The sequence below is a fragment of the Notamacropus eugenii genome, chromosome X (assembly GCF_028372415.1).
Source record: "Notamacropus eugenii isolate mMacEug1 chromosome X, mMacEug1.pri_v2, whole genome shotgun sequence".
NCBI classification, from domain to species: Eukaryota; Metazoa; Chordata; class Mammalia; order Diprotodontia; family Macropodidae; genus Notamacropus; species Notamacropus eugenii.
In genome coordinates this window covers 11925581-11941067 of record NC_092879.1, presented here as the reverse complement: position 1 = coordinate 11941067, position 15487 = coordinate 11925581, and the positions used below count along the sequence as shown (strand labels likewise).

The following is a 15487-nucleotide window of genomic DNA, read 5'->3' as shown; positions in this document are numbered from 1 at the left end:
CCCTTGTCTCCCTCTTCTCTTTTGTGTTGTAGGGCCAGATAGCTTTTTTTACCCCTTAACCTGTATTTCTTATTTCCTAGTGGTAAGAACATTACAGTTGATCCTAACACTTTGAGTTCCAACTTCCTTACCTCCCTCCCTCCCCACCCCTTCCCTTTGGAAGGCAAGCAATTCAATATAGGCCAAATCTGTGTAGTTTTGCAAATGATTTCCACACTAGTTGTGTTGTATAGGACTAACTATATTTCCCTCCATCCTATCCTGTCCCCCATTACTTCTATTCTTTTATGATCCTTTCCCTCCCCATGAGTGTCGACCTCGGATTGCATTCTCCTCCCCATGCCCTCCCCTCTATCCTCCCCCCACCCTGCTTGTGCCCTTGTCCCCCACTCTCCTGTATTGTGAGATAGGTTTTCCTATCAAAATGAGTGTGCATTTTATTCTTTCCTTTAGTGGAATGTGATGAGAGTAGACCTCATCTTTTTCTCTCGCCTCCCCTCTTTATCCCTCCACTGATAAGTCTTTTGCTTGCCTCTTTTATGAGAGATAATTTGCCCCATTCCATTTCTCCCTTTCTCCTCCCAATATTTCTCTCTCACTGCTTGATTTCATTTTTTTTTTTAAGGTATGATCCCATCCTCTTCAATTCACTCTGTGCACTCTGTCTCTATGTATGTGTGTGTGTGTGCATGTGTGTGTGTGTACTCCCACCCAGTACCCAGATACTGAAATGTTTCAAGAGTTACAAATATTGTCTTTCCATGTAGGAATGCAAACAGTTCAACTTTAGTAAGTCCCTTATGACTTCTCTTTGCTGTTCACCTTTTCATGGTTCTCTTCATTCTTGTGTTTGAAAGTCAAATTTTCTTTTCAGCTCTGGTCTTTTCATCAAGAAAATTTGAAAATCCTCTATTTCATTGAAAGACCATTTTTTCTCCTGAAGTATTATACTCAGTTTTGCTGAGTAGGTGATTCTTGGTTTTAGTCCTAGTTCCTTTGACTTCTGGAATATCCTATTCCATTCCCTTCGATTCCTTAATGTAGAGGGTGCTAGATCTTGTGTTATCCTGATTGTATTTCCACAATATTTGAATTGTTTCTTTCTAGCTGCTTGCAATATTTTCTCTTTCACCTGGGAATTCTGGAATTTGGCCACAATGTTCCTAGGAGTTTCTCTTTTTGGATCTCTTTCAGGCGGTGTTCTGTGGATTCCTTGAATATTTATTTTGCCCTCTGGTTCTAGAATCTCAGGGCAGTTTTCCTTGATAATTTCATGGAAGATGATGTCTAGGCTCTTCTTTTGATCATGGTTTTCAGGTAGTCCCAGAATTTTTAAATTGTCTCTCCTGAATCTATTTTCCAGGTCAGTTGTTTTTCCAATAAGATATTTCACATTATCTTCCATTTTTCCAATCTTCTCGCTACATTCTGTGATATCTGTCTTTCTCACAAAGTCCTTAGCGTCCATCTGTGCCATTCTAGTTTTGAAAGAACTATTTTCTTCAGTGAGCTTTTGAATCTCCTTTACCATTTGGCTCATTCTGCTTTTGAAAGCATTCTTCTCCTCATTGGCTTTTTGAACCTCTTTTGCCAATTGAGTTAGGCTAGTTTTCAAGGTGTTAATTTCTTCAACATTTTTTTGGTTCTCCTTTAGCAGGGAGCTGATCTGCTTTTCATGCTTCTCTTTCATCCCTCTCATTTCTCTTCCCAGTTTTTCCTCCACCTCTCTAACTTGATTTTCAAAATTCTTTTTGAGCTCTTCCATGGCCTGAGCCCATTGGGTGGGCTGGGACACAGAAGCCTTGATTTCTGTGTCTTTGCCTGATGGTAAGCATTGTTCTTCGTCATCAGAAAGGAAGGGAGGAAATGTCTGTTCTCCAAGAAAGTAGCCTTCAATAGTTTTATTTCTTTTCCCTTTTCTGGGCATTCTCCCCAGCCAGTGACTTGACCTCTGAATATTCTCCTCACACCCACCTCGCCTCCTGGTCTTCCCAGCCAGCGTTTGGGGTCTGAGATTCAAATGCTGCTTCCCAGCCTCAGGGCTTTGGCGGGGGCAGGGCTGCTATTCAGTGTGAGAATTAAGTTCAGGTGGTAAGGTCGGGGCAGGGCTGCCTCTCAGGCTCAGTTCCCTCAGGGGGTTTATGCACAGACCTTCAACAATGGATCCAGGCTCCTGCCCCCTTGGGGAGCCCCTGTCTGCAGCCGCCTCTCAGCTTCTATCTCCTTTGGGGGCCTGAGCCATGGGGGCACCCCACTCCCCTCTCGACCCGCCAAAGAGACTCTCTCACCGACCCCCGTCACCTGTGGGTGGAGGGGCTTGTGCCACCACTGGAGATCCCGTCCCTGAAGCCCGCTCGGATTTTTTCCTCTCGGTGCCGCGGCCACTGCAGGGCTGCCCTCAGCTCCCAGTCCCGGCGCCCAGTCCGCAGCGCGAAGGACCCCCCGCGAGAGGTTTGCAGGTCTCTCCGGAACAGAAATCTCCCTCGCTCCAATATTCCGTGGCCTCTGGGTGCAGAATTCACCGTGAGCTGGTCCCCTCTAGCCGTTCTGTGGCTTGTGGGTTCGGAGCTATGTGTATGTGCGTCTTTCTACTCCGCCATCTTGTAAAACAAATTTATAATTGATTACCATATCAGCTGTGAGAAAGATTATAACCAGTGCTTAATCATAAATACAACTTAAACGATGATTATGGCTTCTGACTTTTCCTCATTTACTTTTAAAAAACATTTTATTTTTCCCCACTTGCATGTAAAAATAATTTTAATTCTTTTTTCTTTTTTATTTTTTTAACACTCATTTTTTAAAATGTTAGTTCCAATTCTCTCCCTGTCTTCCTCTCCTCCTCCTTCCCTGAGACAGAAAGCAATTTTATGTAAGCTATACATGTGCTCTACATGCAAAACATATTTCCATATTAGCCATGTTGTGAAAGAAAACACAGATCAAAAAAACACCATGAAAAAGCAAAGAAAGTAAAAATGCTTTGGTATGGATTCAGACTCTTTCAACTCTTTCTCTGAAGATGAATAGTATTTTTTAGAAGTCCTTCAGAGTTGTCTTTGTTCATTGTATCACTGAGAATAGCTAAGTCATTCACAGTTGGTCATTGTATAATAATGCTATTACTGTGTACAATATTGTCCTGGTTCTGCTCACTTCATTCAGTATCAGTTCATGTAAATCTTTCCAGGTTTTTCTGAAATCATTTGGCTTGTCATCTCTTATAACACAATAGCATTCCATTACAATCATATACCACAACTTGTTCTGCCATTCCTCAGTTGATGGGCATTCCATTAATTTCCAATTCTTTGCTACCACAAAAAGAATGGCTATAAATATTTTCGTATATAAAGGTTCTTTTCCCAGTGGTATTGCTGGGTCAAAGGGTATACACAGTTTTCTAGCCCTTTGAACATAGTTCCAAATTGCTCTCAAGAATAGTTGAATCAATTCACAATTCCACCAATAATGCATTAGTGTCTCAATTTTCTCACATCTCCTCTAGCATTTATCATTTTTATTTTCAGTCATGTTAGCTAATCTGATAGTTGTAAGGTGGTACCACAGAGTTGTTTTAATTTTCATTTCTCTAATCAATCATGATTTAGAGTATTTTTATGTGACTGTAGATAGCATTGATTTCTTCATCTGAAAACTGCCTGTTCCTATTCTTTGACCATTTATCAATTGGGGAATGACTTTTATTCTTATAAATTTGACTCAGTTCTTTATATACTTGAGAAATGAGGACTTTATCAGAGACACTTGCTGTAAAAAAAATTTTCCCCTGCTTTCCTTTTAATCTTGGCTGAATTGGCTTTCTTTTTGCAAAAACTTTTAAATTTAATATAATCAAAATTATCCATTTTACATCTCATGATGCTTTCTGTGTCTTATTTGGTCATAAATTCTTTTCTTCTCCATACATCTGACAGTTAAACTATACCTTGCTCTCTTCATTTGCTTGTGGTAGCACCCTTTATGTCTAAATCATGTACCCATTTTGACCTTATCTTGGTATATACTGTGAGATGTTGGTCAATGCCTACTTTCTGTCAAGCTGTTTTTTTTTTTTCCAGTTTTCCCACCAATTTTTGTCAAATAGCTTTTGTCCCCAAAGCTTGAATCTTTGCAATTTGTCAAACACTTGATTACCGTGGTCATTGACAACTGTGTATTGTGTAACTAATCTATTCCACTGATCTACCACTCTTTTTCTTAGTATCAGATTGTTTTGATGATTACCAGTTTATAATACAATTTGAGATCTATAGTACAGCTCAGCCACCTTCCTTCATGCTTTTTTCTTGATTCCCTTGACACTCTTGACATTTTGTTCTTCTAGATGATTTTGTTACTTTTTTTCCTAGCTGTATAAAATGATTTTTTGGTAGTTTAATTAGTATGGCACTGAATAAGTAAATTATTTTTAGGTAGAAATTGTCATTTTTATTATATCAGCTCTGCCTATCCATGAGCAACTGATATTTTCCCCATATTTTACATCTGACTTTATTTGTGTAAAAAGTATTTTATGATTATGTTCATATAGTTCCTGGTTTATCTTGGCACCACCATTTGACTGCAGAAGACCAGACAAAGTTTTCAAGAATTCTCTTTGTAATTTTACTTCAGAAGGTAAGAGTTAAAAAACAGCTCTCACAGCAAAGAAATTCTCATTATACTTTCTCTGTCTTCTCAGTCTCTCTTCAGCTATTACAGTCCTTCTGGAAAGACAGTTAAAGTAGTCTTCTCAGATTCTATTCTTAAGGCATTGTAACAATATCTATATAGTCTCTCTACATACTGTCTCTCCTAGTTACTTATCCACTCCCAATGGCTTAATTATCATCTCTATACACACGACTCCCAGATCTCTAGATCCAGCTCTAGTCTCTCATCTGAATCCCATATCACTAACTGGACATTTTGAACTGGATATCGCCTAGGTACCTCAAACTTAATATATCCAGAACATAATCCTTTATCTCTCTCCCCCAAATCTGAGGGGATGGTTGAGGGTGTAATGTTTTTTCCCCAGCAATCACCTCCTCAACCCCCTTTTCTCTCAGAGAGATTTAATCAATTATACCCTGTCACAATCATTAGCTCCTTTTAAGCCTAATGGCAACATTATGTCCTTTAACATCCTCTTGATCCTCTCCTTTGCTGTTCTATGGAGTTTATACCTAATTAAAAATAAGTTAGTAGTATAGGCTTCTAATTCAGAAAATTCCTCACATTCAGCAGAGGTTTGGCTCTCTGCCCTAATTTAAATGTATGTTTTCTCTAGCCAATCCCTGGCTTCTTTTTGTTTTAGGTCAAAATCAGGACATAGGAAAAGAAGTAAGCAGTATATTTGCAGTATTGATTACTGGATAGCCATGGGGAAGGAAATTTTGGGAAAGAATTCTTCTTTGGAATTGACCTTAGTTTTACAAGAGATGAGTACAACCCATAGCTTGGACCTTCCTGTCAGTTTCTCCTTTTACCTGTTGCCCCTCCAGCCACCAACTCTTTCTGGATCAACTTCTTCAGTTAGTAGGTGGCTCAGCTTCTGAAGTCCTCATTCCTTCTTTCTAATAGAACTCTTGCAGACTTTGCCCTTTGAAGAACTCCCAGGTAGGACCTTCTGGTTCAAAAATTATGACAGTCTCCCATCCCTCTCCAGCCTGAGAAGGAATGAGATAATCTCCTGATGCAGTCTCCACATGGGCTTCGGAGCATGTGCAGTTGGTGTTTCTAGCTTGCTTACAATGGCAGAAAAGAAAAAGAATCTTTCCATTGGCCTGTGAACCAGACAGGAGGATGCATTTAAAAGGCGGTCACTTGACCAAGGTATTTTCTCTTGTCTGCCAGGTTGCCTTGATCAGTGAGCATAAAGATTGCTCTAAGCCTCCCTGTGGGAAGAGAGGCCTCTCTGCCAGAGCCATCACCAGGTAGCCTGTGACTGCATGGCCTTCTTGTTGCTTCTGTCCTGCTCTGGGTGGCATATAGGTGGTTTATGGAGGAGGATCTGAGTTCAAATCCACCCTCAGACACTTGACACTTACTAGCTGTGTGACCTTGGCCAAGTCATTTAAGCCCAATTGCCTTGCCTTTCCCCCTCCAAAAAAGAAAAAAAAAGAAAAAGAAATGGAGCAAATTATCAAGCTTGGGAGACTCAGCAGAATAAACTGCCAGAGGAAAGAATCAAGGCCAGCATTTGTGGTTCATCAACAGAGCTTCAAGGGGTGACTGGGAAGAAACCCCAGGAGGGGATTGACTGTGGGCAGGCTGTTGGCTCCTACAAGAGGGAGAGACTGTCTATGTCACCTTCAGAAGAGAAAAGCCCGTTCTCCCTAGAGACTGAGATGGTCCTGGGGGACTGTACCCCATGTGTTTGTTTGGGTGAAATTGCACTTTTTTCTATACTTGCTGTATCTTCTAAGTAAAATTCCTCTGGAAAGCTAATTAATGTTCATTTAAATGACAATGTGGCTCCAATCAATGCTGATTGATAATGGGGAAAATATTGTATCATTGAGATAATAGCATTAGAAAAGAATCACCTTGATTTCCTCAAGAGTACCCCTAGAATTCTCAGGGGGAGATTTAACTGGCCTTATGAGAGAGTGAGTTCATGTCTATCACTATGCATGAGATATCTCCCTCCCCAAATAGAAGTCCTTTCTTTTAATGAATATATATAGCTAAGCAAAACATAAAAACATTGTTAGAGAATGTATGTCTGATTTTGTGTCTCTAGTCCAGGGGTCTATAAACTATGACTTGAGGGTTAAATTTGGCTCCCTACCTGTTTTTGTATAGCTTCTGAGTTAAGATTTTTACATTTTTAAATTCAATAAAACTTTATTTTAAAATATAAAAATCATTTTGAGTGCAGGCTGTGCAGACCAGATTTAGCCTATGTTTGCCAACCCTTGCTCTAGTCCATTACCTGTACGCTAAGAGGTGGGAGGTGTGTTTCAGTCTTAGATTTTTGTCTCATAATAGGTCACTGCTTTAGTCAGAGATCTGAGGTGCTTTAAAGTCACTTACCCTCGCATGAGTATTGGATCATCTCATCTTAATAGTTTGTAAGACAAGGGAAATGCTGGAAATAGTGTGAAATTTACCCTTGACCTCAGGAAAATGAATTTCCAAGAGTTCAAGGAAAACTTCTATAGGATGCCATTGCCTGAGCCATAGGAAGTTAACCCAAGTGCAGTGGGAAATTCTTAAAGCTGTAAATTGGACAACGTTAAATTTGCCTCACTAGAAAGAAATCCTTGCTAACAAAGTGTAATGGATTGTCTCAGGAATCCCACTCTCTGGAGGTCTTCAACTGGAGACTGGAGGACCAGCAGTTAATGATATTGTGGGGAGTCTTCATACTTAAGGCCCTCTGAGGGGGCCTTTCAAATCTGAGAGCCAATGAAATCCTGAAGGATGTGAGGAGAGCTGCGGTGTGTGCCAATTATATCAGCAGAAGTCTCCAGGTAAGGAAAAAAACACACTGGAAAAGCAGGCATGAAGCCTGGGTTCTAGTTCAGGCACTACCATGGACACACTGAGTGATGTTGCCTTCATTTCTGGGCCTTTCTTTCCTCCCTTGTAAAAGAAGGTGAGTGAGCTAGATGATCCCTAGCCCAGCACTCCCATCTTCTGATCCTGTGACTCTAGCCTCTTTCTCCTCTCTCATTTATGCAAGAATGGAATAGGTGCTGAGAGCTCCTCATGATGCCTCTTTCTGCTTTCTCTTTCTGCAGGTCTAGGGATGAGTGTCTCCAGCTTTTACTCTCCTGGATGGTGAAGAAGGTTTTTTGTCCCCAGCCCCTTTATGCTGAGAATTTTCTTTTTATGTGGAATTGTGCCCAGGCCTGATACACTGATTACCACTTCTCCTTTCAGACAACTCTGGCCTTCCTTCTTTCTGCTGAATCACTCTGCTCCCCAGTTTCTGGAGCCTTGGGAAGTAGAACAGGGCTGATGAGATGAGGCAGCTAAGAGCCTGAAGTGATGGGCTAGGAGGAATGATAGAATGATGGGCTAAGAAGAGGAAACCAGCTACATATAGGGAACAGTAACCAGCTTCTCTCTTTTCCTACTCATGACTTAGAAAGGGATCTTTTAGACTGATTTTGTATCTTTCAATTGTCCTGTCCCCTGAGTCATCCTGATCCTTGAGGCAGGAAGCCAATTTTCTTCAGCACAAAGGTTCTTTTTACACTCTGCAGCAAGGGGGATGGGTTGCAGTTAGACATGTTGTTTCTAGGCCTTGAGAGAGGGGATGACTATTATTGGGGTAAGTGACCCCAAGGAAATCTGCATAATAACCTACTGCTAACCTGGCTTTGAAGGCATCTATATTGTAGGAAAGAGGACTGTGTTAGCTTTTCTAAGGGCAGATGGAGAAAGAATGCTGGATTTGGAGTCCAAGGACCTGGATTCAAATCTTTATTTTGAAACTACCTCTGTGACCTTAGGTAAGTCCCATTCCTGTGATTTCAATTTCTCCTCATCTGTAAAACAAAGGATTTGGAATAGATGACCTTCATTGTCCTTTCCGGCTTCTAGTCTATGATTCCCAACCAATGCTCCCCAAGTCTTGGCTTTAGCTTTTTTGGTGATGGAAAATTCACTACTTCCTCAAGCAGCGTTTGTGGATACATCTCATTAAGTGGATTCAAAGAATAGTAGCTGCCTACCTGAACAGCATCTCAGAAGTCATCTGATGGACTCCTCTGATTTTACAGATTAGGACAAAACGTTTCAGGGAGATTAAGTGATTTGCCAAGGTCACTCAGGTGATGTGCAAAAGTGGGAGCATTTGAACTCAGGGTCTCTGATACCAGAGCCAGTGCTGGGGTAGGGGAAGAAACATTGCAGTCATTGGATCAAAGTCTTCAACTTCGATCCTCCATTCTTACTCAAGTGCTATTGAAGAGAGCTGGAAGAAGTCGTGAAATTGTCCTTACTAGGTCCACTACAAATCTTTGTGTAGTACAAGCTCTAGGCTCACTTTCCCAACTCATACTAGGACTAGCAGGTCAGGTTTCCAGAGCTGGGCTGAATACATCTCCCTTCAGGGTAACCCTGAGGTATTAGAGGTATCTAATGCTATCACTCACAAGCCCCCATCTAGTGTGTCTCCACACTATTGATCAATCAGTAAATAAACCCCAAATATCAATGAACTAATTAAAATCAATTTGCTTTTTATAAAGGGGTATTTCTTGAGAAGGTATAAAAAGAAGTGATATACTACATCTAAACTTGGAGCACAGTCTCCCCTTTACACTACTTGGGTCCATTTAAAGTGGTAGCAAGAATTCCACACTTCTCCTTACCTCCCCTGCCACCACCAAAGGTCAACTCTGATATGTCATAACCAATGGATAAGTTGCTCCTTTGCTTGTAGGACATGGTGTCTCAGCTGCCAGGTTGATTCACTGTTCAGCTGAGTCAAGGGTGACTTCTCCATTTCTCCACTTTCTCTCCTCTCACTCTCTTTTTAACCCCTTATAATCTGACTTCTGACCTTATTATTCCAAGAAAAACTGCAGTCTCCAAAAATTATAATGATCTCTTAGTTGCCAAACTCAATGGCCTTTTCTCAGTCCTCATTCTCCCTGACCTCTCTGCAACCTTTGACACTATGGATCACTCCCTCCTTGATGCTCTCTCCTGTCTAGGTTTTTTCAAGGATATTCCTCTCTTTTGGTTCTCCTTCTAGCTGACAACTCCATCTCCGTCTCCTTTGCTGCATCCTCTTCTACATCATGACCTTTGACTATAGGTGTCCCTCAGGTTCTGTTCTGGTCTCTCTTCTTCCTCTAGACTACTTCACTTGGTAATCTCATCAGCTCCCATGCTAATGATTCTCAAAACTACCTATCCTGCCTGAAACTGTCTGCTGACCTACAATGCCACATCTCCAATTTTTCCAGACATCTCAAACCAGATGTCCATTAAACATCTTAAACTCAATGTGTCCAAAACAGAACTCATTCTCTTGTTCCCCTCAACCCCACGCCAACTTTTCTATTATTGTAGAAGGCAACACCTTCCTCCCAGTCCCCTAGACTAACAACCTAGGAGTTATCCTTGACTCCTCACTCTCTTCCATCCCTCATATCCAAGCTGTTACTGAGGCTTCTCCTTTTCACCTCTGCAACATCTCCCTAATATGATCTCTTCTCCTCTGTTTCTGCCCCCACCCTGGTGCATGTCCTCATCACCTCACACCTGGATTTTTGAAGTAACTTGCCAGTGGATCTGCCTGCCCCAAGTCTCTCATCACTCCAATTCATTCTCTATTTAGCCACTAAAGTCCAGTCATGTCACTTCCCATGTCATCCCTACTCAGTAAACTCCCGTGGCTCCCTATTGCCTCCAGGAGCAAATACAAAATGGCATTGGAAGCCCTTCATAACCTATCCCCCTCCTGCCTTTCTGATTTCTTATACCTTACTCCCTGATAGGTACTCTTTGATCCAGTGATAACAGCCTCTTGGCTGTTCCATGAACAAAGTCGTCCATCTCTCAGCCCCAGGCATTTTCTCTGACTGTCCTCCATACCTGGAACACTCTCTCTCCTCATCTCTGCTTCCTGGCATCCTTGACTTTCTTCAAGTCCCAACTAATATCTCACTTTCTACAAGAAGCCTTTCTCAGCCCCTCTTAATTCCAATACCTTTCCTCTGTTAATTATTTTCTAATAATCCTGTATATAGTTTTTATAGTTATAGACCTATTGTCTCACCCATTAGATTATAAGCTTCTTGTGGACAGGGATTGTCTTTTTCTTCTTTGTGTATCCACAGTGTTTGGCACATAGTAGGTGTTTCATAAATATTTATTGATTAGGAGGGGAAGACTCTCAGGGTAGTTGTTCCAAAGAGAAACAGTCATTATTGATATTCATTCTAAGTCAGGAGGGTCCAAAATAAAGCCATTAAATGGAGCTTGGGCAGGAATCTATTGTGGTCCTATCTATGAGCCTCAGAGTGAACTGGGTTTAAGGTTTTGTGAAAGGAGAAAGAAAGAAAGAAAGAAAGAAAGAAAGAAAGAAAGAAAGAAAGAAAGAAAGAAAGAAAGAAAGAAAGAAAGGAAGGAAGGAAGGAAGGAAGGAAGGAAGGAAGGAAGGAAGGAAGGAAGGAAGGAAGGAAGGAAGGAAGGAAAGAAGAAAGGAAGGAAGGAAGAAAGAAAGGAAGGAAGGAATAAAGGAAGAAAAAAGGAAGGAAGGAAGAAAAAAGGAAGGAAGGAAGAAACAAAGAAAGAAAGGAAGAAAGGAAGAAAGAAAGGAAGAAAGGAAGAAAGAAAGAGAAAGAAAGAAAGGAAGGAAGGAAGAAAGAAAGAAAGACAGACAGAAAGAAAGAAAGAAAGAAAGAAAGAAAGAAAGAAAGAAAGATTTAACTAGTAAATCCCATGTTAACTGGGCAATTTCTGGTAATCAAAATTTACCTTTCTTTGGAGAGGAGGAGAGGATGAACTGAGTGACCTAATTGGCTGGCTCCCCATTCAGGCAGTTTGATCTACTCACAGGTTGTGTTTGTCCTTCCTTTTCGAAAAGGACAATGACGTCAGAGAAATGATGACATGACTTGTAGTTGACTTTCATTTCAGTGAGGGAGGGCTGTGCAAGGTCATCAACCTCACTTTCTTCTCCTGAGCCATCTGGGTTGAATGACCTGATATTCATCAGGATGACTGGAGATGGACCAGTATGCAATGGGACATCCTGACCTTTTTAGGCTAAGGCCTTTTCAGGTTCTCACTTTGAGTGAGGTAATGCCCATTCAGTGAATAGGCTTCTTTAAGAAATGGGTCAAGGGATGACCCCTTTAATTAGAAAGAAAAAGAAAAATATCAAGCTGGGAGGGGGAAAATCAGGGTTGCTGTTCCAAAGAGAAACAGTTACCATTAACACTCACTGTAAGGGAGGAAAGTCCAAAATACAGCCATTAAATGGAGCTTAGGCAGGGAACCTATGATGGTCCAATCTATGAACTTCAGAGTGAACTGGGTTTAAGGTTTTGAAAAAAGAATGGAAAAAAGATAGAAAGAAAGGAAGGAAGGAAGGAAGGAAGGAAGGAAGGAAGGAAGGATGGGAAGGAAGGAAGGAAGGAAGGAAGGAGAGGGAGGGAGGAGGGAGAGGAAGGAAGGAAGGAAGGAAGGAAGGAAGGAAGGAAGGAAGGAAGGAAGGAAGGAAGGAAGGGAGGAAGGGAGGAAGGAAGGAAGGAAGGAAGGATTTAGCCAGTAAACCCCAAGTTAACTGGCCGTCAAAATTTACATTCCTTTGGAGAGGAGAAGGAGAGGAAGAAGGAGAGGGAGATGGAGAGGATGAAATGAGCAACCCCACTAGCTTGATTCCCATTCAGGCAGCTCAGTCTACTCACAGGTTGTATTTATCCTTTGTTTTTGATTGAGGACCATTAAGAAGTGAGTCAAGGATGTCTCCTTCAATAAAAAAAAAATCAAACTGGGAGGGGAAGACCATCAGGGTTTGCAGCCCAAAGAGAAATAGTTAATATTAACTCTGCCTGAATGGACTTTTTACCTTGTCCTGTTCCCCCTGCACCTTGTTTTACCCTGCTAGTTTCACCAGCAACCGTGAGGTTCTTCCCCTTCCAGTTTGATTTTTTTCTTCTTTTTTAAATTAAAGGTTCTATCCCTACACACACTTCTTCAAGAGACTTATCCACTGAATGGGCATTGCCTCACTCAAAGTGAGAACCTGAAAAGGCCTTAGCCTAAAAGGGCCAGGGTCTCCCATTGCATCCTGGGCCATCTCCAGTCTCCCTGTTGGATGTCTGACCACTGGACCCAGATGGCTCTGGAGCAGAAAGTGAGGCTGGTGGCCTTGCACAGCCTTCCCTCATTCAAATGAAAGTCAATTATAAGTCATGTCATCATTTCCCTGATATCATGGTCCTCTTCAAAAATGAAGGACAAACACAATTGATTGATTCTCCCTGGGCTTAGCTGCTGCTATAGGCTCCAGTTTCTGAGAAGACCTCAAAGAGTGATGGCCATTCTACCTTTCAGAGGTTTACAAAGTCATAACCAGGCCTCTGTTACTCATTTCTCTAAGATCAGGAAAGAATCAGAAACAGAAGAAATAAGTGCACTGTGTATTCATGACCTTATAATGGCTCACCTCGTGAGCTAAGGTAGTCCATTCACTACTATTGCCTGTGCTGCTACTGCTGCTACTGCTGAGATCCCTTCCTCTTTCTTCATCCAAAGGCCCCCAGCCATTCTTGTCATATTCATCAACAAGGAAGAACAAGTTCACCTGTTTGAGCCTTCTGTATACACACTCAGTTCCAGCTAGGAGCATCTTTTCATCTCTGTGCACCAATGTAAGAGGAAACAATCAGAGAATGCCTGCATGAATTCAGAGGTAGGAGGGGAATGGGCCCCTCTGTTTCACATTTATAGAAGCAGACTCACCAAGACACCATGGACATATTGGACCCTTATTGGCCAGCACCCTATTTAAATGTTATCAGCTCTCAACCAGGACCTTTTATTCCTTTCCAGTTAATTGTCTTTTTTCATTTTCTTCTTTGCCTCTAATTGATAATTCCCCTTTCTACAGTGGATAAGCCAAACTACTTCTCTCCTCAAGTTTTCCCCAGTATTGCCTGCCCCCACTCTCTCTGCTTACATCTTTACCTCTTGTTTTATTGAGAAAAAATGAGGACCATTCATCAAAAGCTTTCTCTTCTCCCCTACTCTTCATCTGACAACCTTTTGGCATGGCTCCTGCCATTTCCTCCTTTACTCCAATCTCTGATAATGAGGTGGCCCCTTTTCTTGCCAACACAAACCCTTCTCTATATACCCATGATCGTATCCCCTCTCATTTCTTCCAGAATCTTGTCCCCACTATCATCCCTCTCTTTCATCTGGTTTCTTTCCTGCTGCCTACAAATACATCCATCTCCCCTATCCCTAAAAAAAAAAAATGAAAACCACCTCTGATTGCTATTATCATCCAATACTCCTATTTTACTTCAAACTCCTTAAAAAACCAATTTACATTTGCTCCCTCCACTTCCTTCACACCCTTCTAAACCACTTACAGCAGTTTCATCTGAAACCCCTCTCTCTAAAGCTGCCAGGGATCTCTTAGTTGACAAATCTGATGGTTATGGCCTCTTTTCAGTCTTCATCCTTCTTGACTTCTCTGAAGCATGTGACATTGTTGACCACTCTTTCCTTCTGGGTCCTCTCTTTTCTCTGGGTTTTTATGACCCTGCTCCATCCTGTCCTCCTCTTACCCTTCTAACTAGTCTCCTTTGCTGATTCATTGTCCATGTCTCTTCTGTCCTGGGACCCCCACTTTCTTTCTAACTTATCCCACTTTATTGACCTTATGAACTTTTCATGGATCCAATAATCATCATCCCACGTGTTTTAAAGGCCTATACATTTTAGTTCTTGTCTTTTTCCTGAGCTCAAGTCCAATGTCACCTTTTTGATGATGTATTGTCTTTCAGACAGCTCAAACTACATGTCTTATAAGCTTCTCAGACTCAACATGACCAAACAAAATATAATTCACCATTATCCCCCTCCCCCTAACCACTTCTAAACTTCTCTGTCACTGAAAACGTCCTCCCAGTCATTCTTGACTACTCACTCTTCACTTACCCCAAATTCAATCTGGTGCCAAGTAGTTTCAAATTCTTCTTTTACAACACCTCCCATATATATTCCCTTCTTTCCATTCACACATCTGCCACCATATTATAGGCACTTCTTACCTCTCACCTGAACTATCACAGTAGCCTCTTAATTGGTCTCTTTAACTCAAGTCTGCCCTTACTCCATCCATCTTTTCACACAGTATCCACCATCTATCTACCATGACTATCAATCAATAAACTTCAGTAGCAACCTATTATCTTTAAGGCAAAATGAAAATTCCTGTGTTCAAGAGGAAAAGTTTTTCACAGTCTAGCCCCTCCTTATTTATAATTCTAGTCATCTTACACTTCCACAAACTCTTGTTTTTTGTTGATCTTTCATTTTTGAAAAAGGACCAGTGACATCATGGGTTGATGTCTTGTCTCAGTGAGTTGGATTTAAGTGAGGCAGAGTTGTACAAAGTCATCTTCACTCTCTCTTCCAGAGTAATCAAAGGCCAATGGCAAGACAAAAGTCAAAATGACCATTGATGGTCCAGGATGCAGTGTATGACCTTTAATGTCTGACCAAGTTTGAAGCACTCCATTGCACCTGCTTTAGCAGTCTTCATGATCATTGGAACAAATTGTTCTCACTCACCCAGTCTTCAAGCTTTCACATGCTTAGGGAAGCCACCTCCCTCCAAATTACTGATGGGTTTGAGATCTGCCGGGTTACCCTCAATCAGCCCATCTGCCAAGAGTATGACCCATCTGCCATACCAGGGTATGGTTGCTACACATGCTACAGCTTCTTGGAGCCATAGGTTTGGTGAGAGGTAAGCACCAAAGGTGGATGA

The 15487-nt window shown here is 41.5% G+C and overlaps 1 protein-coding gene across 1 annotated transcript in view; it reads right to left on the bottom strand.

The window, feature by feature from the left end:
- Positions 1-374: 374 nt before the first annotated feature.
- Positions 375-15487, bottom strand: part of LOC140516208 (uncharacterized) — a 66505-nt gene continuing 51392 nt past the window's right edge. Inside the window, exon 2 of the mRNA XM_072627230.1 lies at positions 375-2600. Coding sequence (XP_072483331.1) covers positions 839-1927 — 1089 coding nt within the window. The 5' untranslated portion in view covers positions 1928-2600 and the 3' untranslated portion in view covers positions 375-838. The remainder of the gene's footprint in view (positions 2601-15487) is intronic.